Source organism: Microtus pennsylvanicus, chromosome 11 (genome assembly GCF_037038515.1).
Source record: "Microtus pennsylvanicus isolate mMicPen1 chromosome 11, mMicPen1.hap1, whole genome shotgun sequence".
NCBI lineage: Eukaryota > Metazoa > Chordata > Mammalia > Rodentia > Cricetidae > Microtus > Microtus pennsylvanicus.
In genome coordinates this window covers 28789445-28813160 of record NC_134589.1, presented here as the reverse complement: position 1 = coordinate 28813160, position 23716 = coordinate 28789445, and the positions used below count along the sequence as shown (strand labels likewise).

The window sequence follows — 23716 nt, the reverse complement described above, 5'->3', positions numbered from 1 at the left end:
GGGAACAAAAGATTAGTCTCCTTCTACAACTAAGAGTGAAAAAAAAATTCAACAGGATTTCCAAATTGGAAAAATAGGAGCAATACCTTATATTCTACTACTCCACCTCTGCTTCTAAAGGTGACTCGGGTTGCCTGTAAGCCTGAAGGGTGCAGCTATGGAGGTTGTCTACAACCATCGTCAGAACTGAGGATTCTGCATAAATCCAAATCCTGTGTCCTAGCTCGTAGGTGTAATGTAGTTCTACACACCTAAAACAAGCCAGTTCACTCCCAAGTTTTAGTGAGCGAGCATTCCTTGTCTTCCCATCCTCCAAGACTTCACCCTAAAGTGTTTCCCTTGCATAGCTTTTGTAGATCTCTTCCTTGTCCATCTGTCACTCAAGATCCCTATGGTGGCTTCCACACTTTATTTCTTCCTCAGCATTCACACTGCTTCTAGTAGCAAGCATGAACTTTTCCCCTCTATGGGGATCAAAATCTGGTCCAAGAGTTGCCTAACTGGAGTAGCCTAAACTTTCATTTTTAGTGTGTGTGTGTGTGTGTGTGCGTGTGTGTGTGTGTGTGTGTGTGTGTGTGTGAGAGAGAGAGAGAGAGAGAGAGAGAGAGAGAGAGAGAGAGAGAGAGAGAGAGAGAGAAAGAAAGAGACACAAAGAGAGATTGTACATTTAAGTGCAGTGCCCATAGGAATGAGAAGAGGGTGATGTCCTTTGAATCCTTTCAATCTAGAATTACAGACAGTTGTAATCCCGGAAACGAAACACATATCTTCTGCACAAAAAGTGCTCTTAATCTCTGAGCCACCTCTCCAGGCTCTGGAGCAGCATTCTGCAGCAGTATCTTTCGTTGCAACTTCCCGGGGCTCTGAAGAGGGAACCCAAAATCTTGCCACCTCCCCTGACCTCAACATAATTTTCTCCTCCATCCTTTTTTCTGTGGTATCTCACAGTTGTTCGGTTGCTTTCAAATCCTGCCTTTATTTGACATTGCTGATTTTTGATGTAGTTTCATTTGGACTTTTGCCTTTGAAATTGGTTTAAACTGCCAAATAGACACTGATGTTATTCTTGATTGACCAACAGAAATGGAAGCACAAGTCTTGCAAAGGTCGGGGCAATAATGAACTCTGAGCCTCCCTGGGCATATCCCACTGCTTCCGACAGAGCCTCTGAGAGAGAAATATTTTGAGGAGTGGACCTTTTGTGGCAATTGGAGTTTTCAGAGCTGATTCTGGTCTTTTCTCTGTACTTTCTGGCCCCTGCCTGACAGTAAGTATGACGGAGGGTAGAGTATTTTACCCTCTGATGTGCGGCTCCCATGCCATGGATGCACTGAGGTAAAATGATCTCTAGGTGCCTTCTAATTCTGAAAAAAATAAAGTATGGTTGATTTAAAAACCAGTCATTCAGTTGTGAGTAAACTCGGTACCCTTTGAGGTGCTGGGCCGATGAGGGACATAATGAGCAAAGGACGCTGCTTCTTAGTTACTCTCTGGTTCCTAAGCAGGTGGTTAGAATGAGAGGCAGGGGCCTTGATGGTGAAGAGGGGATATAAAACCCTGAAACTGTCATAAAGAATTCCGTGCCCAGTAAAAGCAAAGGCAGATGTTCACATAAAGTTTTTGCTGTTTGTGTTTTTTGTGGGGGGACTTTTTGGGTTATGAAGTTTATTAGCAAGGCATGGCAGCATCTGCTCACCCATGGTGTCACACAAAGGCAGCTTACACAGTGTTTACGGGGCTAGAATTATTTTTGTTAATGATTTTCATGGGAGAAGATGAAATGCAATGTGCACCAGCTGTAACTGTGTTTATTATAGCTGCCTTACCGAGAACACACACACAGACACACACATATCCCATAGATAGATTATCTTGATTATCCAAGAGTATAGAAGCTGGAGTAACCACAGATATCAGGAAGGTGAAAAGGGAGATGATGATGGGGATCTCTAAAAAAGACAATAGCTGGATAGAGGTTTCTGAAGCAAAAAATGGAAAAAGAAGCCTTTGATTTGGAACAGAGAGAGATAAATGACACTAAGTATGTCTGAAAAAGCCATAGGGAGTCATATTGTTTTATGTTTATTTAAAATTGTATGTACAGTAGGATCTGTGTAGCGGCGTAAACGAATGCAGACAGTTTGTAAAGATATATATAGTTTTAATGTAGAAATAGACTTACAGAACCACCGTTCCCGCGGAGACCAGGAAAGTAGAAGAGACCGCTCGGAGCACGCTCGCCAAATTTATAGGCAGACATTAGCCCGAGGCGAACACGCCCCCTAAGGGGCGGGACTTATCCCTACATCTCCCCTTTTTGTCTAAATAAGACAGAACTAAACCAAATACAACTACATACAATAACAACAAATAATAAATATAACAAACAATATTGAGAACAAAAGCTTTGCTAAACATTCTATCTCAAGGAGCCTAAATAATGTAGAGAGTAACTACAATTATATAATCTTCAACTCCATCAAAGATCTCAGAAGGGAATAAATATTACTTAACAAACGAGATATATCCAAAATGTGCAACAATTGACAGAGACAACTGACTACCTGGGCAATCACCCAAAGTCTCGTTTGCAATGTTGAGTCAACCAATTTTGGCTAAGGCCTAACATAACTGACATACCATTATTAAAGGCAAGGAACTTTTCAAAACTATCTTACCCTGTCTTGGCAGGATATGACAGTCCTGTTTTGTCCATTGATGCACGTTCTGTATCTGTGTCAGTGGCTGAGGTATAGGCATTTCTTTGCCCAAAGGCCAGTTCTGCCAAATAGAAAGGCTCCAGGTGGAGTGTCTTTGGTGCTCAACATTCTCTCGGGAATGGAGTGGTATTGCCAGGAGCAATTGTGTCTCACTATCACGAAACTCTGAGTTAGATTAAAGGCCATTTTCTACAGCTCTTTGAAGAGGTTGAAGATTATCTATCTATACTGAGTATAATCTCTCTATATCTAAAGAACCTGATTAGTCTGATTATAAATGACAAACTTAGATGACTATTTATCTATATAATTCTCAATATCTATCTAACTTAAAGACTAAGACAATAAACAACTGTGTAACAAATGAGGATAATGACCTCCAAATATAAACACTGTACAAATATACATTGCAATATGGTAAATATATATCAATGCACAAACATTATATAAGTATCTTAATCAGAGGTAGAAATGTACATTGCAATATGGTAAATGTATACACTATATATATCAATACAATATATGTCAATACATAAAAATGTTTTAAACAGACATAGAAACATGCATGCATACAATAGTCAATATAATTTAACTTTGTTTCAATATACAAGAATTGATACCAATATATTTGTCTAAAAGCAGTAACTCACAATTATAAATCTATTATCCCATCATTCCCTCTTTTTTTTTTTTTTCAAAATGATCCCTGAGCTTATAAAATTCCTCCCCCAACCTCCCAACCCCTAAATGATGTCCCTAAACCCAGGGGTAAACTTTACTGGGAGAGGGGACGTCGTCCTCTAGAATTACTTCCAGCTGTCATAGGGGCGACGTTCTTTCTGGGGGATCCTGTGAAAGTAAAATGATGGTTAAATTTCAAGATCAATGTCTTTTAAAATTGCAAATAGTCTCTGAGTATTTTGTGGAGGTCTGGCCAGAATGTTGTACAAGATGTGCACCATTTCAGCTAACCAAGTTGGGATCGTCTTGTGCAGCTGGTATCCAAAACAGGTCTTGTAGTAGTGCTATCAGTATCATGACGTCATATCAACCAGGTAGAGTTGTTGTTGTGGGGCCCCATCTTCTTCCTGGAAACTTCAAATGTCACTTCGGGAAAAACTCATTGTTCATTGTGAAAAACTTAAACATTAATCATATAGACATATATATATACATACATATATATATTCAATAAAAGGCATGATACATATATTCAATGAAAAGTATGATAGATATGAAGAAAAGGACGTTTTTTAAACTCATATTTCTTTCTGTCCCATATCATGGCTCTTGACATGAGACAGAAACTCCAGAAACTCTGGGTTTTTCTCTTACTAACAGGCTTGGAATTGGAGAGGGACTGAGCCAGAGTCCAACTTCAAAACCAGCTCTATATATTTATAAAGAAATGTTTAATAAGATATATAAATAAAAATTAATACTTACAAAATGTGTCCATCCATCAGTAATTAAATATTCAGGGTCCCTCAATTTCTTTGAAGATGAGTATTTTCCTGTGGAGATAAGAAAAGAACCCTGCCTCCAAACCTATCTGTATTTCTTACCATCAGTATGTTCGCCATCCTTATGAAAGAATTGTTATTTATCTTTTCCAAGTGGCTTCTCTTCTTTAAACCGAACCTTTATTAATTTTGATGGTATCCATAATTTTTCCTCACCTGTGGAGATAAGAGCAAAACCCCTTCCCCAACGTAGCACATATCCTGGCTTCCATTGTGAGGTCAGCACATCCTTGAAATAAACTGGTTGATTTAGTTCAGTAGACTTTTCCATTATCCAATGTCTTTCTGCAGCCGTTGTTCCCTTCTCATTAGCGTTGAGAAAATTCAAGGTTAACAAAGCATTATGTAGCCTATTTCTGGGGGTGTTTTCCACCCCTTTCTGTTTGTTCAACATATCTTTTATAGTTCGATTTGATCTTTCTATGACTGCTTGACCTGTAGGATTGTATGGTATACCTGTAACATGCTTGATATTGTAATAATCAAAAAACCGTTTCATTTTCCTAGAAACATAAGCAGGACCATTGTCCGTTTTTATTTGTGTAGGTATACCCATGATAGCCATGACTTCTAATAAATGAGTGATTACTGAATCAGCTTTTTCTGAACTTAAAGCAGTTGCCCACTGAAAGCCTGAATAAGTGTCAATGGTGTGATGAACATATTTTAATTTGCCAAATTCTGCAAAGTGGAACACATCCATCTGCCAGATTTCATTCCTTTGGGTGCCCTTTGGATTAGCCCCTGCAGGCAGTGGCGTTTGGTTATAGAAAGAGCAAGTAGGGCATTTCTTTACAATCTCCTTAGCTTGTTGCCATGTAATTGAAAACTCTTTCTTCAAACCTTTGCTATTAACATGATGTTTTTTATGAAATTCAGAGGCTTGTAGCACACTACCAATCAGTAATTGATCAATTTCTGCATTACCTTGTGCTAGAGGACCTGGCAGACCCGTATGGGATCGGATGTGTGTTATGTACATAGGGCAAAGCCTGTTCCTGATCAAATCTTGAACCTGGAGAAACAATGAGGTTAGTTCAGTATCATCAGGTATAAATTCAGCAGTTTCAATATGTAAAATAACTCTTTCTGCGTATTGTGAATCTGTAACTATATTAATAGGTTCTTTAAAATCCCTTAGCACCATAAGAATGGCATATAATTCTGCCTTCTGGACAGAATTATACGGACTTTGTTCCACCTTATCCAAGTCTTCTGATTTGTAACCTGCCTTCCCTGATTTATTGGCATCAGTATAGAATGTACGGGCTCCAGTTATTGGAGCATCACGGACGATTCGAGGAAGAATCCAAGAAGTTCTCTTTATGAAGTTAAGCCGCTTGCTTTTTGGATAGTTGTTATTAATGTCTCCCAAAAAATTAGCACAAGCTCTTTGCCATGGTTCATTATCTTCCCATAATTTCTTTAGTTCATCAGCAGTGAAGGGCACTATAATTTCTGCTGGGTCTATGCCTGCTAGTTGACGAAGTCTCAGCTTGCCTTTTATGATTAACTCAGAGACTTTTTCCACATAAGTTTTCAGTTTCTTACTTGGTTTATGTGGTAAAAAGATCCATTCCAAAATAATATCATCTCTCTGCATTAAAATTCCTGTAGGAGAAATTTTTGATGGTAGTATGACAAGAATACAATCGAGCTCTGGATTCACCCTGTCCACATGTGCCTGTTGTAATTTTTCCTCAATCATTGTCAGTTCCTTTTCTGCTTCAGCTGTTAATTCTCTGGGACTGTTTAAATCTTTATCACCATCCAAGGTTTTGTTCAAATGAATTATTAGATCAGGTGTTATTCCAATAGCTGGTCGTAGACTGGAAATGTCTCCTAACAGTCTTTGAAAGTCATTAAGAGTCCGTAGGCGATCTCTCCTAATTTGTGCTTTTTGTGTCTTAATTTTTTGCAAACCTATTTTATAACCTAAATAATTAACAGAATCTCCCTTCTGAATCTTTTCAGGAGCGATTTGCAATCCCCATTTAGGTAAAAGTATCTTTATTTCTTCAAACAGTCTGTTCAAGGTATCCATGTTTGAATCGGATAACAAGATGTCGTCCATGTAATGGTATACTATAGATTTGGGAAATTTCTTGCGTATTATTTGCAATGGTTGGTTCACAAAATATTGGCACAGGGAGGGGCTATTTAACATACCCTGGGGGAGAACGGTCCAGTGGTACCTCCTCGAAGGTTGAGAATTGTTATAAGTAGGCACTGTGAAGGCAAATTTTTCTCTATCTTCTTTTTGCAAAGGTATAGTGAAAAAACAATCCTTTAAATCAATAACTATGAGAGGCCATCCTTTTGGTAATAAAGAGGGCAAAGGAATTCCAGATTGCAGAGGGCCCATAGGTTGAATAACCTTGTTGATGGCCCTGAGATCTGTCACCATTCTCCATTTACCTGATTTTTTCTTAACCACAAATACAGGAGAATTCCAAGGGCTGGTAGATTCTTCTATATGTCCAGCATCTAATTGTTCTTGTACCAGCTGTTCTAAAGCCTGTAACTTTTCCTCAGCTAAAGGCCATTGCTTTGTCCATATTGGTTTCTCAGTCAACCATTTTAGAGGCAAGGCTGTTGGTATCTCTGAAGGGACATCAATTGCTTGTTCTTGTACAGCCCGAATGGCCGGTTTTCTCCATTTGTAATATCTTTTAATATTATTCTCAGAACTATAGGCTCTAGAAGTAGCAGGAATGTTAATTTCGGTATTCCATTGTTGTAATAGGTCACGACCCCATAAATTCATTGCGATATTGGCTACATATGGCTTTAATTTTCCTATTTGTCCCTCTGGCCCTATACATTCAACCCATCTCGTGCTCTGCCTTACTCGAGATAGGGTTCCAATTCCCAGGAGCTGAACATTTACATTCTGAAGAGGCCAATACGGATGCCAAGATTCTGGGGTAATGATACTTACATCAGCACCTGTGTCCAGCAGGCCAGTAATAAAAATGCCATTTACACACACTCTCAGTTTAGGTCTTTGATCATTTATAGAAGTTTGCCAAAACACACGTAACTTATCTTTCTGATCATTATTGCTTGTAACAGTAGGCATGGGGCTTCCTAATTGTCCTGATGAGGCACGTTCTCTGCAGAAACTGGATATGACTGAACCATGTTTGCCATGGGGGCCTGTGAGGCCCCCCCTCTCACGTTTCCCGACTGTATCAGGTTGCCTTGTCTATCTCTTGTAGACCTGCATTCATTCGTCCAATGTCTGCCTTTTCCACATCTTCTACATAAACCTGAAGGCTGAGTCCTCCTATTTCTGTTATTTCTAGAAGATGCATTATTATTATTATTGTTTCTGAAAGATGCATTATTATTATTATTATTTCTGAAAATCCGTTGTCTACAATTCCTTTTCATATGACCCATTTTGCCACAATTAAAACATTTGGTATTCTGGTGTCTCCTTTTACCATTGGAAATTGCTTCTTCTACCCATGCTTCAGTGCCATAATCAAATGTATCAACATTGAGTGTATGCAAGACCCATTCTTCCAAAGGCGCTGATCTGAGCTTTAAAGGCCCCAAAATCCTTTTGCATTCCACATTTGCATTTTCATAAGCCAAAGACTCAATCATTATACGTCTTGCTTCTGGGTCAGATATCCCTATTTGTACAGCCTTAGTTAATCTTTGTAAAAAGTCACTAAAGGGTTCTCTCTGACCCTGTTTAACTCTGACAAATGATTCTATTCTCTGTCCTGGGTCTTGTACCCTGTCCCAAGCCCTTAAGGCTGCTGTAGTACACATGGAGAGTGTGTTTTCATCCAAATTAGCTTGTTCCTGAGGGTCGGAAAAGAGCCCTTCACCTATAATTTTATCTAGGGAAATGTCAATTCCCTTTGCTTTTTCCTGCTGTTCTAAGAGTTTAGCCTCTTGCCTGAATAAGCATTGCCATTTCAATTGTGGTCCACTCTCAAGTACTGCAGAGCTCAGCTGGAGCCAGTCCAAGGGGGTTGCTTTGTTTGTCGTGGCCCAAGATCTTAGCATCTCTTTAACAAAAGAGGCTTGCATCCCAAAAGTCATGACAGCCTGTTTAATTTCCTTGAGGTCATTCATACGGACAGGCTCCCATGTATCCTCCTTGATGACCCTAGGGTTTCTGGAACCAACCACCTTCTCTGTTGTTATTACTGGAAAGGCAGGTAGAGCTGTCGGTAGAGCTTTGTGGAAATTGTCCCGGAGAGATTTACCCACAGATGTAGTTAAAATTTGCCCTTCTACCCTTTGCTCTTCTTCATCAGAATTTAGAAATTCCTCAATCTTTTCAATTCTATTCACTATTGCCTTCTGCAATGTCTGAATCTCCTGTCCAGAATTATGTTCCAAAGCCTTCATTGAGGATTCTAAAGTATGAAGTTTGTCTGTTAGAGATAACATCTTATCTTTGGACATAATTTTTATGGCATAAACTGTGCCTTCTTGTATTGACACTCTTTCCATCAATTTGTCATAAGCTTTAGACAAAATCCAATTGTCACATTCAGCAGTTTTGATTCTCTCAGTTAATGTTTCATTTCCTACAGAAAGGGACTGAATCTTATTGTCCAAATCAGCTGTTCCCTCTTCCATAGTAATGAATTTCTCCTTAATATCAGCCACTAATGTTTCAGTTCCTACAGAGAGGGACTGAACCTTACGATCCAGATCAGCTGTTCCCTCTTCCATAGTAATGAATTTCTCCTTAACATCAGCCTGGAGAGCCTCAAACTGATTCTTGAGAAGATTGTTATCAGCCTGGAGAACTTCAAACCGATTCTCGAGAAGATTGTTATCAGTCTGGAGAACTCCAAACTGATTCTTGAGAAGATTGTTATCAGTCTGGAGAACTTCAAACTGATTCTTGAGAAGATTGTTATCAGTCTGGAGAACTTCAAACTGATTCTTGAGAAGATTGTTATCATTCTCAATTGTTTTTAAGCGTTCTATCTCTGCCTTAAGAATCCTGGATTCGTCTCGTAAAGACTTTATCATATTTCTATTATCAAACCATTTGGTGCCAATGAAAACTACGAATCCCAGAAGGATCCATAGAGGTGGCGTGACAGACACCTCTTGTAAAATCTCCCACATGGTACAATTAAAAAAACTGTTAAATTCTTGAACAGTAATGTGTTCAGACATTTTATTTATAAAAGAAAAATTTTTTTACCTGCAATATTCGGTTCCTGCCAGTTGTTGGTCTCTGTGTTTTTGGAGCCTGTCCTAGAACTAGCTCTTGTAGACCAGGCTGGCCTCGAACTCACAGAGATCCGCCTGTCTCTGCCTCCCAAGTGCTGGGATTAAAGGCGTGCACTACCACGGCCTGGCAGGCCTCAAACTCACAGAGATCCGTCTGCCTCTGCTTCCCAAGTGCTGGGATTAAAGGCGTGTGCTACCACTGCCTGGCAGGCCTCAAACTCACAGAGATCCGTCCGCCTCTGCTTCCCAAGTGCTGGGATTAAAGGCGTGTGCTACCACTGCCTGGCCGGCCTCAAACTCACAGAGATCCGCCTGCCTCTGCTTCCCAAGTGCTGGGATTAAAGGCGTGTGCTACCACTGCCTGGCCGGCCTCAAACTCACAGAGATCCGCCTGCCCTTGCCTCCCAAGTGCTGGTATCAAAAGCGTGCGCCACCACTGCCCTGCCAAGTCACTTTGTGTCAGACCAAATCTGCCGCTGTGGCAGCTTTTGTTGCAAAACCGCAGGTACTTAAACTTCCGCTAATTCAGGCAGTGGGGTTCCGCTGTAAAACTTAGCCAAGGCAGGCAGAATGGGCCTGTGTGGCCGAGTATGTCTCGGACTCGGCACTAGGGCCGGAGTCACGAACTGAAAAACAGCACCCAGGAGGGTGCTGTGTTAGCTAGCGGGCTACCCGCTTGAGTCGAGGGCAAAATAGCCCGACGTTGGACGCCAAAATGTAGCGGCGTAAACGAATGCAGACAGTTTGTAAAGATATATATAGTTTTAATGTAGAAATAGACTTACAGAACCACCGTTCCCGCGGAGACCAGGAAAGTAGAAGAGACCGCTCGGAGCACGCTCGCCAAATTTATAGGCAGACATTAGCCCGAGGCGAACACGCCCCCTAAGGGGCGGGACTTATCCCTATAGATCTGGCTTTGTGGGAGCCTAGGCAGTTTGGATGCTCACCTTACTAGACCTGGATGGAGGTGGGTGGTCCTTGGACTTCCCACAGGGCAGGGAACCCTAATTGCTCTTTGGGCTGACGAGGGAGGAGGACTTGATTGGAGGAGGAGGAGGGAAATGGGGGGCAGTGGCAGGGAAGAGACAGAAATCTTAAATAAATAAATAAATAAATAAATATAAATAAAAATAAAATTGTATGTAATGCATATAAATGTGTGTATACACACATATGTATATTCTACATCTCTCTTTCTTCCTCTCTCTCTCTCTCTCTCTCTCTCTCTCTCTCTCTCTCTCTCTCTCTCCTGTGTGTGTATGTGTATGTGTGTGTGTGAATGAAGTTGTGCTATTCAAGGAGATTAATTCTTCACCCAAAAGCCATAGACTGTCTTGCAGAAATCGCTGCCAGCCATGAGAAAACTCTTTTCAAATTGTTAAGGAATGACAAGAGACTCCCAACACAATATAAGTTATTGCTGTTGCCCTTAGTTGCCTCCCAGAAGTTGAAGATAAGTCCCTGTTTCAGACACCATGGGCACAGGACCCAGAAAATTTGAGCTGGAAGAAATCTAGAAGCCGCTTTCCTGGGGACTCTCTCTCATAGTATGAAAAGGTGCTGTGCCTGTTTTTAGGGGAGGGAAGTAATCAATAGGCCCTAAAGGTGACACCTATGAATGTCAACAATGACCAGCAGGCAAGACATTACTAAAGGAGCAAGAGTAGCACTCATCTCTTTGCAGTAACAAGTAGCTGACTAATTGGACGTAAGGCCCATACAATGAATAATGCCCAGTAACGCAAACCTATCCAGGGCTAGTGAGATCACAGATCATAGAGAACAATGTACTACTGGCATTTTACTAAACCAAGGCAATTCCTAATTTTATTCTAAGTACTTATCCTTACACACACAGAAAAATGTTGCTTTCATACCTCAACAAAGAAACTTCTCTTTGCAGCAGATGGAGACCATTACAAAAAGCCTCAGCTGCCACAGCTGATCAACTAGTAGAAAATAACTGATGTTGGGTGCCCAGTCCCAAACAACACAACCTCCACACCTAGTGTGTAAGGTACACTAAGGATGAAAAGTACATTTTTATTGCAAAAACCTCACTAGATATCTTCGTTTTGCTAAGATGTGGCATCTTGTAAACATGTTAAGAAATTTTTGGTGAAACCATAGTTCACACAATAAGAAATGGGGGCATCAAGGAAGCACAAGTCCATGAGGAAGTTTTCTTGCTTCTATTCTTGCTCTTCTTCTTCTCTTCCTTCTTCTCCCTCTGGCCATTGCTGCCATATTGAAAATTGCTCATGTTGAGGAAGTCGACTGAAACTCATTAACCTAAAGGGAACAAAGCCACCAGAGGCTCCTTGAAATGGATTAAGTCAAATTAGATATAAATCCCACCACATACTGGTGTTGAAGTATTTGTCTGGGAATCTGCTTCTGCCCATTGTTGACTTGAGCTAATAAGGTCATCGAATGTATGGTTTTCATGGGACTAAACATCCCATCTATCACAGTTCTTCGGAGTTGTACAATTGTTTGAAAAGTGTTTCCTAGACTGCTCTGTGATTTTGGATTGTTCCCATTATGATAGGAGCAGGCATGGTGGCCGGTAAGTTAACATCTGCATTCAGCCTGAGTTTCTGAGATGGCAAGCACATAAGAAGATTATGGCATGATTGCAATGTTCATCAATAGTCACTATCTACGGCCACTCCTCTAAGGCAGAACTGGGTGCACTTCATCAATAGTCTCACCGCACCTTCCAATCAGTCTCAAGTTTTGGTTCACGTTATTCTTATCCTTTTATTCTTTCCTTGAGATTCAGCCTAACCTGGGGCAAACACTAAGGTAGGGCCTCATTCCAAATACTGTTTGTTGATCAGTGGATGAATGTCCACTCACAGGGAAAAATGGGGGATGCATGGCTTCTGCACTTCAAGGGGAATACTAATGAGACAGAAAATACTAAAGGTATAGTTTCTTCATGAGCATAAACTTTGAGCGTTAACTATTCCTATTACTCCACTAACGGTTAAATACAAGGAAACAAGACTGGAAATCCTATTTTTTAAAATTATACTAATAGGTATTTCTACTGCAAATTTCTACTGAAAGTGAGCTGACAGTTTTCCTTTGGCTATCTGCACTCAGCCCTTGATGTAATTTTTTTCCTGTCTCTCAAACAATCACGTTTTCCAGTTGCTGGAACACTAGGTTAATGACACAATGTTGAACCAAACACAGATAGAGTCAAGTTGCTAAGCTCCTGTCTAGTTTTGATTGGAGGGTCATAAAAATAAACCACTCTCTCAGTTTGGTCTTGACAACTCACAGAAAAACACCTTGTGTATGTCAAACGACACTTGCTTTGAAAAGCTTCAGATGCCTTCAAGATTGGACACCACCGATTCTCACATCATTTCCACCTAGGAGAGGAACAGAGCATCCACTCTGGAGTTGTTAAATACTTGGTGTACTTTGAACACGTTGCAAAGAGGATATGCCTTAAAAGGCAATGTTAATACCAAAGCATGAATGCAATAAATGGGCTACAGGGTGTGCGTGAAGTTAAGTAAGAAAACCTGACTTTCAGAGATGATGAAGATGATACAGGAGAATTGACCGGGATTGAGGTCTGGGAAAATACCATGGCAACACCTTGAGATGTCCTTGAGTCAGAATATTACTTGACATTCTTGATTTACCACCTTTTAACTTGGGTTTCTTTTTAATATATTACTTTTTTTTTCCCTACTTTTCCATCCGGCCTAATCCTACAATTTCACTTTACTCCTAGTTCCTTCTTTCTGGGGATTGGTGAACTCAGCTTGGAATCTTTGCTCTGTGGGGAAACGACAGTCGCCCGTCAACATAGAGACCAGTCACATGATCTTCGATCCCTTTCTGACTCCTCTGCGCATCAACACTGGAGGCAGGAAGGTAAGGCACAATGCCACAATGTTGCTTCCATGACAATGGGTGATGCTAATTGTCTAGGCTGGCCTTCTGGATCTTGGTTTCTGTGATGATAACAGACCGCAAAAGCATACCTGACAAATATAACTAAGTCCAAATAGTGCTTTTCCTCCTTCATAATCCCATGTGTCTCTCAACTCAAAACCACCAGGAATTTGTTGGTGGTCCTAACCATTGGTATCCTAAGAAGGTCGGAACTCAAGGCGGTTGACTCCCTTGCCTACCATGCTGAAAAATCCTTCCTCTGATATTTCTTCTCTTGGTCTTCATTTAATTGCACTGAAGTAGAAGGAATTTATTTTAACAAAAGTAAAATCAGACGTTTATCATCCTGGGAAGGAAAACAAACAACAATCACCTGAGATGATTTATAAGAAAATCAATAATTAATCTTCCTAGGGGCATCTTGCTGGCTAAGAATCCTCCCTTCTGCCCGGAAATGCTGAGCTATGCTTTGTGATTCCTATTCCAGACTCAGTCTTGCCCTCTCCTCGCTCCCGCCAGGAGCACATCCTTAATTTGTGAAGGGCATAGTGCCTTTGGGGGCTGCTCACAGAAAGAATCTGGTATTTCTCTTGCTTACTTGTTTCTGTTTCACTGCCTTTTACTGTTGGCTAGAATGTTGGAACTGGGGGAAATGCACACACATAGAAAATTGTGTTTGAAGGTGATTTTGTTGTGAATTCAAGAGAATGAAAAGTTACTTGTGTGCAAAAAAGCTAGGACTGAAATTATAGGTGCCTGTTATTCCTGGCAGATTCTTCTCCACAACTGGATTGTTCAAGCTCTGCCCCTCTTCCTTCTCTGCAGTCTGTACCCATCCAAACCATTCTATCTGGATGTTCATTTTTGCCCTTTCTGATATTTTAAAACATGTATTCTACCATGTCACTTTCACACACACACACACACACACACACACACACACACACACACACACAATGATGACTCACCAAAAGCTTGTTAGCAACTGTACCAGGTTTTGAGAAGCATTGCTGGGGACTGGAGTGGTACCTTTAGTATGGGACATGCTTACAGTACCTGAAACTCCAGTGAATGGTAGGTGAGGCCAGGCAGAATCCAGGCTGGCTAGCCGTCCAGTTTATCCAGAATGGCCAACTGCAGGTTCAGAGAGAGACCTTGTCTCAGAACCTAGAGTGCAGTGTGAAAGGCCTCTGGCCTCCACATTCACATATCCAGGTTAGCACATTTGTACACACACATGCACAAACACATGCATACACACATATGTTACACATATACACATGAATATGCATCATGTTTCCAAGTAGAAAAACATCAAGTCATTGCATATGAGATTGAGACTATTTAGCTGTGCAGTATTTGGATGCTCTTTTAAAAATTATTTAGATCTGGGCTGTGGTGGCACACACCTTTAATCCCAGCACTCAGAGGCAGACGCAGGCAGATCTCTATGAGTTCGAGGCCAGCTTGGTCTATAAGAGCTAGTTCCAGGACAGGCTCCAAAATTACAGAGAAACCCTGTCTTGAACAACAAAACAAAAAATGGGAATGATAGTTTGGTTTTTTGTTTTGTTTTGTTTTGTTTTGAACAAAACCATTCTAATTGTTCCAATGGCAATTATATTTTTATGAATTTTAAAATAATCTCGATACAGCTCATACATACAACTTGCTCTACAAAAACTGCTCATTTGAAGTCACAGACATGTTACTTTTCTGATCAACATTTATAAGTGAGAGTTTGAGCTTAAGTAAATATTGAATTATCTTTGTTGGAGAGGATGACAGGCAACATCCTCTCCATTCATCCCGGACAAACAGTAACAGACACAAAAACACCTAAGACATGTTTGCTGCCTGGGTTTCACGAAAATCGAGGCCAGGTGCTTGTGGGTAGAGCAGAAGATGTTGATGAAAGCAGACATCAAGTCCTGAAACTGGTGAAATGGATAATTTCCTAAGAGTTGTGGAATGCCTAGTGTTTTAATTATATAGCTCTTTCTCTTCCAGGGTTACATTCATTCAGATATTTTATCAGTTTATTTATAACAAATGGAATGGTTTTCCTGACTTTTTTCTCAGCATGTTCATTATTGGCAGACCAAAAAAAAAAAAAAAGCTTCTAATTTTTGTATCCTGACTTTGCTGAAAATGTTCATCAGATCTAAGAATTTTCTGGTGAAGTCTTTGGAGTCTTTTAAGTATAAGATGATATCATGCAAAAATAAACATACATTAGTTTTATTTGATTATTTCCATAGAATTTCCTTCACACCTTATTGCTCTAGCAAAGACTCTAATCACAATATTGAAGAAGTAAACTCCTTTGGCTCATCCTTGATATAAAACAAAGTGTTTTTAGTATTTCTACAAAGTCCAATGTTGGCTATGCATTTGTTGTATATAATGTATAAGAAGGGAAACCGTGGGGCACATCAGGGTAGGAAAGAAAACACTGTGTTTTCTCTCATGTGCAGAGTCTAGACATTGTACACACACATACACACACACACACACACACACACACACATACTAAATATCTACACACACACACACACACACACACATATATATATATAGGGATATTTAGTAAAGGAAGGGGTCCAGTGGGGTGGGTGAAAGGAGTAAGAGAGGTCAATAAAAGGATGGGCATGATCAATTGACAATGATTTACATACATGAACATGTCATAATGAAACCCATTATTTTGTATGCTAATTAAAATACTATTTTTAAAAGGAAGGACAACGTTGCAGTATATGTTCAAAGTGATTTTAGGTAAAGTATGCATTGGGAGTAGAATGGAAAAATGGCAAATTGGCACAGAATGAATGCAGATTCCTTTGGTTGTGTCATCTTAGAAGGAAGCACTGATATAAAACAAAGAAAGAGCCATTTCCTTCTAATGCATTGGGAAAAAAGAAATCTGTTTCTCATATATTAGAATATTTTTGTTGATTTGGGCCTTTTGTTTGTTTTTCAGAATTTTTTCTATCATTTTCAGTTCAGTACATTGTACCTGTTCCAAATCAATTTGCAAAGGCATCAGAGTTTGCGATTTTGGAAACATTTGCTGTGACAATGAAAATATTTATATCTGGCATTATTTGTGTTGTCAGAGGTTTGACGAGCTCAGAGCTGGCTGGTGGTGCCCTTTATATTTATGTAAGGCAGGAAATAAAATATACACGAAGGCAGGAGATGAAAAGCCCAAACTTGACAGACAATAGCTAAATCACATCTCAAGCTTTGGAAAGCTGGTGTTTAATGACTTGTTTTGGAAGTAAGAATTCAGAACACTGCTCTGATTTTAGACTTTTGCCTTAAAGAAATGTCCAGTTTAAAGGGTTTGAAAATCACCCTGTTAGACGAGATGTTTTGTAGAACTGGGAGAAGGTGCCACTTTTTCAAACCTGAGATCAGTTAGATGTCAGTGGGTTAAATGCACCCCAGTAAGTGTGTTTCATGTCACATTTTTATCTGTGAACATTATTCCTTCTGGCATTTAAATGTGTCTTTTTTGCACTGTTGGACTAGAAGTCCAATCACCAGGGAGGAGTTGCTCCAGACGCCACTCACACAGGCTCAACTGATGCAAAAGCAAGAGGATTTTTATTCTGTCATGACAGGGTCCTTCAGGTTTGGGATATGAAGGACATCGATAGCTGTTACAGCCCATCTTTTAAAGTGAAAAACCACAGACACAAGGGGGGGGGACCTGTAGGTTGTTTTCCAACTTATTGGATTGGCTTATTCAAAGGGTTACTAGTAGTGTTTGGTCTATTCCAGGGCAGGAGAATAGCTGCATGGTCAGGTGATAAGGGAGAGCATCTGTGGTCCATGCTGACCTTTGGTTCAGTGACTAAATTAACACATCAGGAACTTAGTCAACATCTGTGGGTTGTATTTGCCTCAATTCCCAAAATGGAGTTATGTTTGAAGATTATTCTCAAGGACACAGGGGGATGAGCAGTCCAGCATGTCTGTCTGTCTGTGTGTGTGTGTGTGTGTGTGTGTGTGTGTGTGCGCGCGCGACTGTCTTTTTTCCAAGATAGAGTGAGTGTAAGGTTTTAGAAAAATGTCTTAGGGTTGAGGGGGGCTTACAAATGCATTTAGAGTCTTTCAGCACAAAACCATGAAACAGTTCTGCCAAGGCCCTGGCTTGTCTTTTTATGTTTATTTTACTATATCTGATTTAACCCAGAGCTTGGATGAGGGGGATAAGGGATTTTATTAATATAGGCAAGAACCGAAACCAACCCCAAGATAAGAACAACCAGGACCGATAATGATTAGATGAGAATCAAAATGTTCTATAACTTGAATATCATAGAGAAACTCTGCTTATATATGTTAATATATGTATGTGCATGTTCATGTTTGTGCATACACATGTGTGTACATGTGTGTGTTGTGCATGTATCCACGTCCTTGTTCAGGCCAGAGGACAATCTAGGTGTGGTTTCTCCGGAGATGCCCTCCTTGTTTTATAAGACAGATTCCTACACTGGGCTGGAGCTGGCCAAGTAGGCTGGATGACTGACAGACCTCATAGATCCACTTGTGTCTATCTCCCCAGCACGGGATTACAAGCACACATCAGCACACTTGTGTTTTGTTATATAGTCCTGGGGACTGAATCCAGGCCCCTTTGTGTGTGCAATAAGCACTCTACTGACTGAGCGTACCTCAGTTCCCAAGAATACGTTTTATTAAATAATAGTCATTTCCTTCACCTTTTGAGTTGCCTATTCAATGATATTTCATAAGCAATGATTTTCTTCTCTGAGGAGGTAGTCTAAGATAATATGTAAGATTTTTAAAAATGAAACCAAAATAACTGCTGATCGTCTGCAAGTTGCAGGGAGCTGCTTGTTCCTCCTGGCCACTCAGAACCAAAATAATCACACAGAAACTGGATTAATTAAGTCACTGCTTGGCCCATTAGCTCTAGCTTCTTATTGGCTAACTCTTACATATTAATTCAACCCATTTTTATTAATTTGTGTATCACCACGTGGCTGTGGTTTACCAGCTAAAGTTTCCTCTGGCTCCTGTGGGGCTGCATGGCTTCTCTCTGACTCTGTCTTCTTCTTCCCAGCTTTTGTTTAGTTTTCCCTGCCTGGCTCTGTTTCCCTATAGCTCTGCTAAAAGCCTGAAGCAGTTCCTTTATTTGCCAATGATATTTACAGCATACAGAGGGGAATCCCACATCACCTCCCCTTTCCTGTTTAAATAATAAGGAAGGTTCTAACTTTAACATAGCAAGATTACATACAGCAAAACAAGCATCAAGCAATAATTACAGTTACAATGTTTATTTACTTTACTTTTATCATAACTAAGGAAAACTATAACTATAAATTTTTCAATTTCATCAAAGACTCCAGAAGGATATAATATTACCTAAGTAAACAGGAAGTACATTGTAAGCAACTTCCAAAACTCTAGAATTGACAGAGACATCTTGATACCTGAACAGTCACCCAAAGTTCTTCTGTACCATTGGGGCACCTATCTTCAGCCTACACACCCATAGTATCCAGCAGACTTTTCCATGAAGCAGGAAATTTCAAAGACAGTTCCGCCTATATTGGCAGTTTGTCAGTCACTTTCTTCTGTGTCCAGCAGAACATCTAGCAGACTCTTTCATGAAGCAGGAACCCCAAATGATCTTCTCACCTTTAGGCAAGTTAAGCAGTGATTTCTCTGTGAGTCCTGCATCTCCAGTTCATCAAGCAGTCCAAGAAAGAACAGTTTCTTGCCCAAACGGCTAACCAAGGCTTCCATAAGAAGTCTCTTTGAGCTGGAGAGATGGCTCAGAGGTTAAGAGCATTGCCTGCTCTTCCAAAGGTCCTGAGTTCAATTCCCAGCAGCCACATGGTGGCTCAGAACCATCTGTAATGGCGTCTGGTGCCCTCCTCTGGCCTGTGGGCATACACACAGAGAGAATATTGTATACATAATAAATAAATAAATATTTATAAAAAGAAATCTCTTTGATGCCCATCTTCTTCTTGAAAAAATTGGTGCTGCTAGGAGCAGGTATGTCTGATAGTCATGAAAAGTCCTAAGATTTTAAAACATTTTAAATGCCATATTTTGAAGGTCTCTGAAAGATTTGAAGAATGACTATCCATCTGAAATATATCCCTGTACATCTAGAAAATGTACTATGACTACAAGTTTGACTTTTATAGATGTTTCTCATTTATCTATATTTCTTAATTATACATTACATTTTTAAATGAGCTGGATAAACACAATATCTTAATCAAAATCAGAAATACATATAACAAAATTTACCTTAAATTTCTATCAATAAACAAGATCCATACCAATGCAAATCTCTAAAGCATAACCCCCTTTAAATGTAAACAAACATTTATAGACAATATTTGGGAATACCAAAATAATAACACAGAAGCTGTATTAATTAAATCACTGCTTGGCCCATTAGCTCAAGCTTCTTACTGGCTAACTCTTACATATTAATTTAACCCATTTGTATTAATTTGTGTATCACCACATGGCTGTGGCTTACTGGCTAAAGTTTCATCTGTCTCCAGCAGGGCTACATGGCTTCTCTCTGACCCTGCCTTCTTCCTTCCAGCATTTAGTTTGGTTTTCCCCTTCTAGTTCTGTTTCCCTATAGCTCTGCTATAGGCCCAAAGCAGTTCCTTTATTAATCAATGACATTCAAAGCATACAGAGGGAAATCCCATAGCATCTATGGGTACAGAAAATATCAGGTTCCAGTGCCCAGTTCAAAATCCAGGGTCACACAAATGGCTCCGACTAAATTCGGTGGATCACAAACAAAGGATAAAGACTTGAGTATGAGACAGGGTCCTATAAGGAGGAAGGGACACTGATGAGGTTGAGAGTGACTAGAACATATTATATACATGTATGAAGTTATTGAAGAAAATTAATAAAGTACTTTTAGTATGATCCCCTTAAACCAGTCTTGAACTAATAAATCTATTCTATATAAAGTTACTAAATCAACTCATGAATTTTAAAAATTACTGGCAGATTTTTTCAAGGCTTCAAGTCAATTTTGCATAAATACAGTGGTTAGTTTTGCATTGTAGTAACCACTGTACTTATACAATTTAAGGGAGGAGAGATTAATTTTGACTCACAGTCATAGGAAGTTTTCAGCCTATCATCAGAGTCTTCTTTTTAGCTGGCCTCTGTTCTTCTGGGAAAGAGTGGCTCTCAGCTTTTATTGCATACTCTGGCTGGGAGGAACCTAGTGGGTCTGGTCTGTTTCAGGTACTTCCTGAAGCTCTTTTGAATTGTTTACCTTCCTGATTAAGGAGCATTCTTGTGGGATGGAATGTTTCATTCTCCAAGGAAACTGTTACACAACAATATCACACACACACTCACACACACAATCATGCATACACACACACACACACACCAAGCAAACAACAAACATTTAAGTATGATATTTGCAGCCATTGTAATTCAGCTGCGTATCATCTTTCTAAAGACATAACCTGCATATGTTTTCTGTGTATCTCTTGTACCAAGTGAGGCTATGAGGCTATAGTACTCATTTTTTCTCTGAATGTATGTCACTGGAACCAGTGTTTTGGCAACAGTGTACCCTTCACTTGACATGACTGAGGCCTTTATACCCTGCCTCTTTAATATCCACTCCCTGTGACTTCATGTGCCACGTCCACCATGAAATTCTCTTGATCTCTGACTGATGATAAAATCCTTCTTCATTTGGCTTAACTACTTCACTAATATTTTCTTTAGGACTTGCTTTATCATCTGTAGTACTTTGCCCATGCATTAGGAGCTTCTTGGGATAAATAGGTTTTTATATTTTCATTTAGATCCCTGAGATTGATTAGTGTAATATTATCATCGATTATCAATGGGAAGATTTATGTGGACTTATTCAAGAGTTGTTATGATTCAAAGTGAGAAAAATATGGGATGCTTTCATGATGAATGGGACCAATGTCATCAACAGAATATGTTCCTAAAACTAAACTTGATGTATTGTCATGAGATGTTGGAAATCATAGGGAATGCGAATTGCATTTATAGGTGCGATCTTCCACTGTTACATTTCCCCATGAAGCTCATAGCCCAATTGAGCTGACCACGAATAATTATTGATATCTGTGGTATATATCACTGTGTCCTGAGACCTTTTTTGTGTGAGTTATTTCCAGTCCTCCAAAGATTTTTAGATTTATTTGGAGAGAAAATATACATAGACAGAAGGTAGATGGGAGTAATTAGTTTTTAAAAAACTATTTGAGATAATAGTGAAACAGATACTAAAGAAACTATGAAATTATTAATTAGCAAGTTAATCATTTGGCCATTAATTTTGAAGGGGGATAGGAAGTTGTGTTAGATGAACCATGCTTTATGGAAGTGATGGAGAAAGAGGTAGCATTAAAAGGGCAACTATAATAAAACAAAGCCTTCAGAAAAGCCTTTAAAATGTCAGATGCTCTGTAGATTACTCCATCATGATCTGACTCCCTTGCTCCTATATTTCCTCCTCCCTCTCTTTGATTGGATTCCCGGGTCTTGGCATGGTGCTTGGTTGTGGATCTCTGGATCCGGTTCCACCAGTTGCTGGATGAAGGCTCTATAATGATAGTTGGGGTATTCACCAATTTGATTATAGGGGAAGGCCAGTTTGGGTTCCCTCTCCACCATTGCTAGGAGTCTTAGCTGCAAGTGAGACAGGGAGGGGGCAGAAGGAGGGGAGAGAGAACTGTGGATGAAATGTAAAATAAAATTAAAAAAATAAATTAAAAGAAAACGTGTCAGATGCTCCGACCCCAGGTATGCAAAATTAAAACATGTAAAGACAGATCCAGGTTTTCATCTGAATGAGGTTGCTGTGGCACTGGATTTTACTGAATACTATGATGAACATCCACAGATAATGCTTTTCACCTGGTTAAAACTCATCAAGCTGCTTAGAAACACCACACACGTTTTACACAAAAACCCTGATGTGGAAACTGTATGTACATGGTTTTATGTATATTTATGATGTAGAATAGTTCTTTAGCACCAGCCCTGTTGAAAAAGTACATGCACTTCTTACTCATCCGTATTTTGTCATTTTCACATACTGATGACGTCTTTGCTCTGAAAAGAGCAATGAGGTGTCTACTTCCTGAAATCTAACTTGAAGCAACAAGGAAAAGGTGAGTGATGTGACATAGACAGCGTGGAAATATGAAGGTATGGTGGATAGTTTATCAGAGAAAGCTATGCTTGCAGTCGGATATGGATATGGAAACTTCAAAGGGCAGAATTTTAAACCATCATACTTAAAATGGAGACACGATCTCATTACTCAATAGAAGATAACACTAGGCAATTGGGCGGTCCTTAAAAAGAAATTATAGTAATATGATTGCAAATGGCGGTAGCAGAAAAAGAAACGGGTAGAAGTGAAATATGTAGACTAGACTGCATGGGGAGTTTTGACAGAAATAGCATTTCTGAATGACACGTAAGAGATGTGAGAGGAGGGCTTAGAGCCAAGAAGGAGGATGAAGGCAGAAATGATTCACAATCTTAGTGAATAATGTCTAGAATAAATGGATGCTTCCAGGAAATGAGGGAGATTTCGAAAGTTGAAGTTAGAGGAAATAGAAGCAGTGACAACACATGGGTGCCCATTGAGGGTGGGGTAGGTGGGGAAGAGACGTCCCTAGATAAATCATATTGAGACCAGGGTTTGAGTTTCATATTGCCACCTATTGGCCATGTGTGAGAGCTCAGTCTTCTCCCAGCTTCATATATCATACTGACATCTACCTTCTACAAGAAAAAATACATTTGTTAGGCAGGCTAAAGGGTAAGCTATCAGACATCAGTAATTAAAAACATCCTATACAATTGTTATCTGATATCAAAGGTACTGTCGTTGATGTTAGTAAAAAAAAAAAAACAGCTTAGCTCACATCTGAATGTCTCTGTCAAAGATGCTAATGCTCATGTTAGAATTGGTCACAGATGTGTCAAGTTCTTCAGATAATAGATGAAGAATTCAGAGACACCTTGTTAGTGGCTCCCAACCCTAGAGAATGAAACTCCATGAGCATGAAGGGTAACGCTTTCCCCTCATGATATATTTCTAAAAAGAACCACAGATCTAGATGGGCACAATAGGCTGTAAAATTGCTATGTGCGAGAAATATGGATGAAATGCATGAAAATATGCTTCTTGTGAGTAAAGATCCCGGAAAAGTTGCCAGGATAATTCAGCATGATTACTTAGGGCACGGAGCTCTACCTTTATGAGTGTGACCCTGGCTGTGAAATACC

The 23716-nt window shown here is 39.7% G+C and overlaps 1 protein-coding gene across 3 annotated transcripts in view; it reads left to right on the top strand.

Moving 5' to 3' along the window:
* The window catches only part of Ca10 (carbonic anhydrase 10), a 483666-nt gene that overhangs the window by 179334 nt on the left and 280616 nt on the right, over positions 1-23716 (top strand). For all 3 annotated transcript variants that reach the window (XM_075991114.1, XM_075991115.1, XM_075991113.1), the window contains one exon: positions 13221-13363. In XM_075991114.1, the coding sequence (XP_075847229.1) occupies positions 13221-13363 (143 nt within the window). The remainder of the gene's footprint in view (positions 1-13220; positions 13364-23716) is intronic.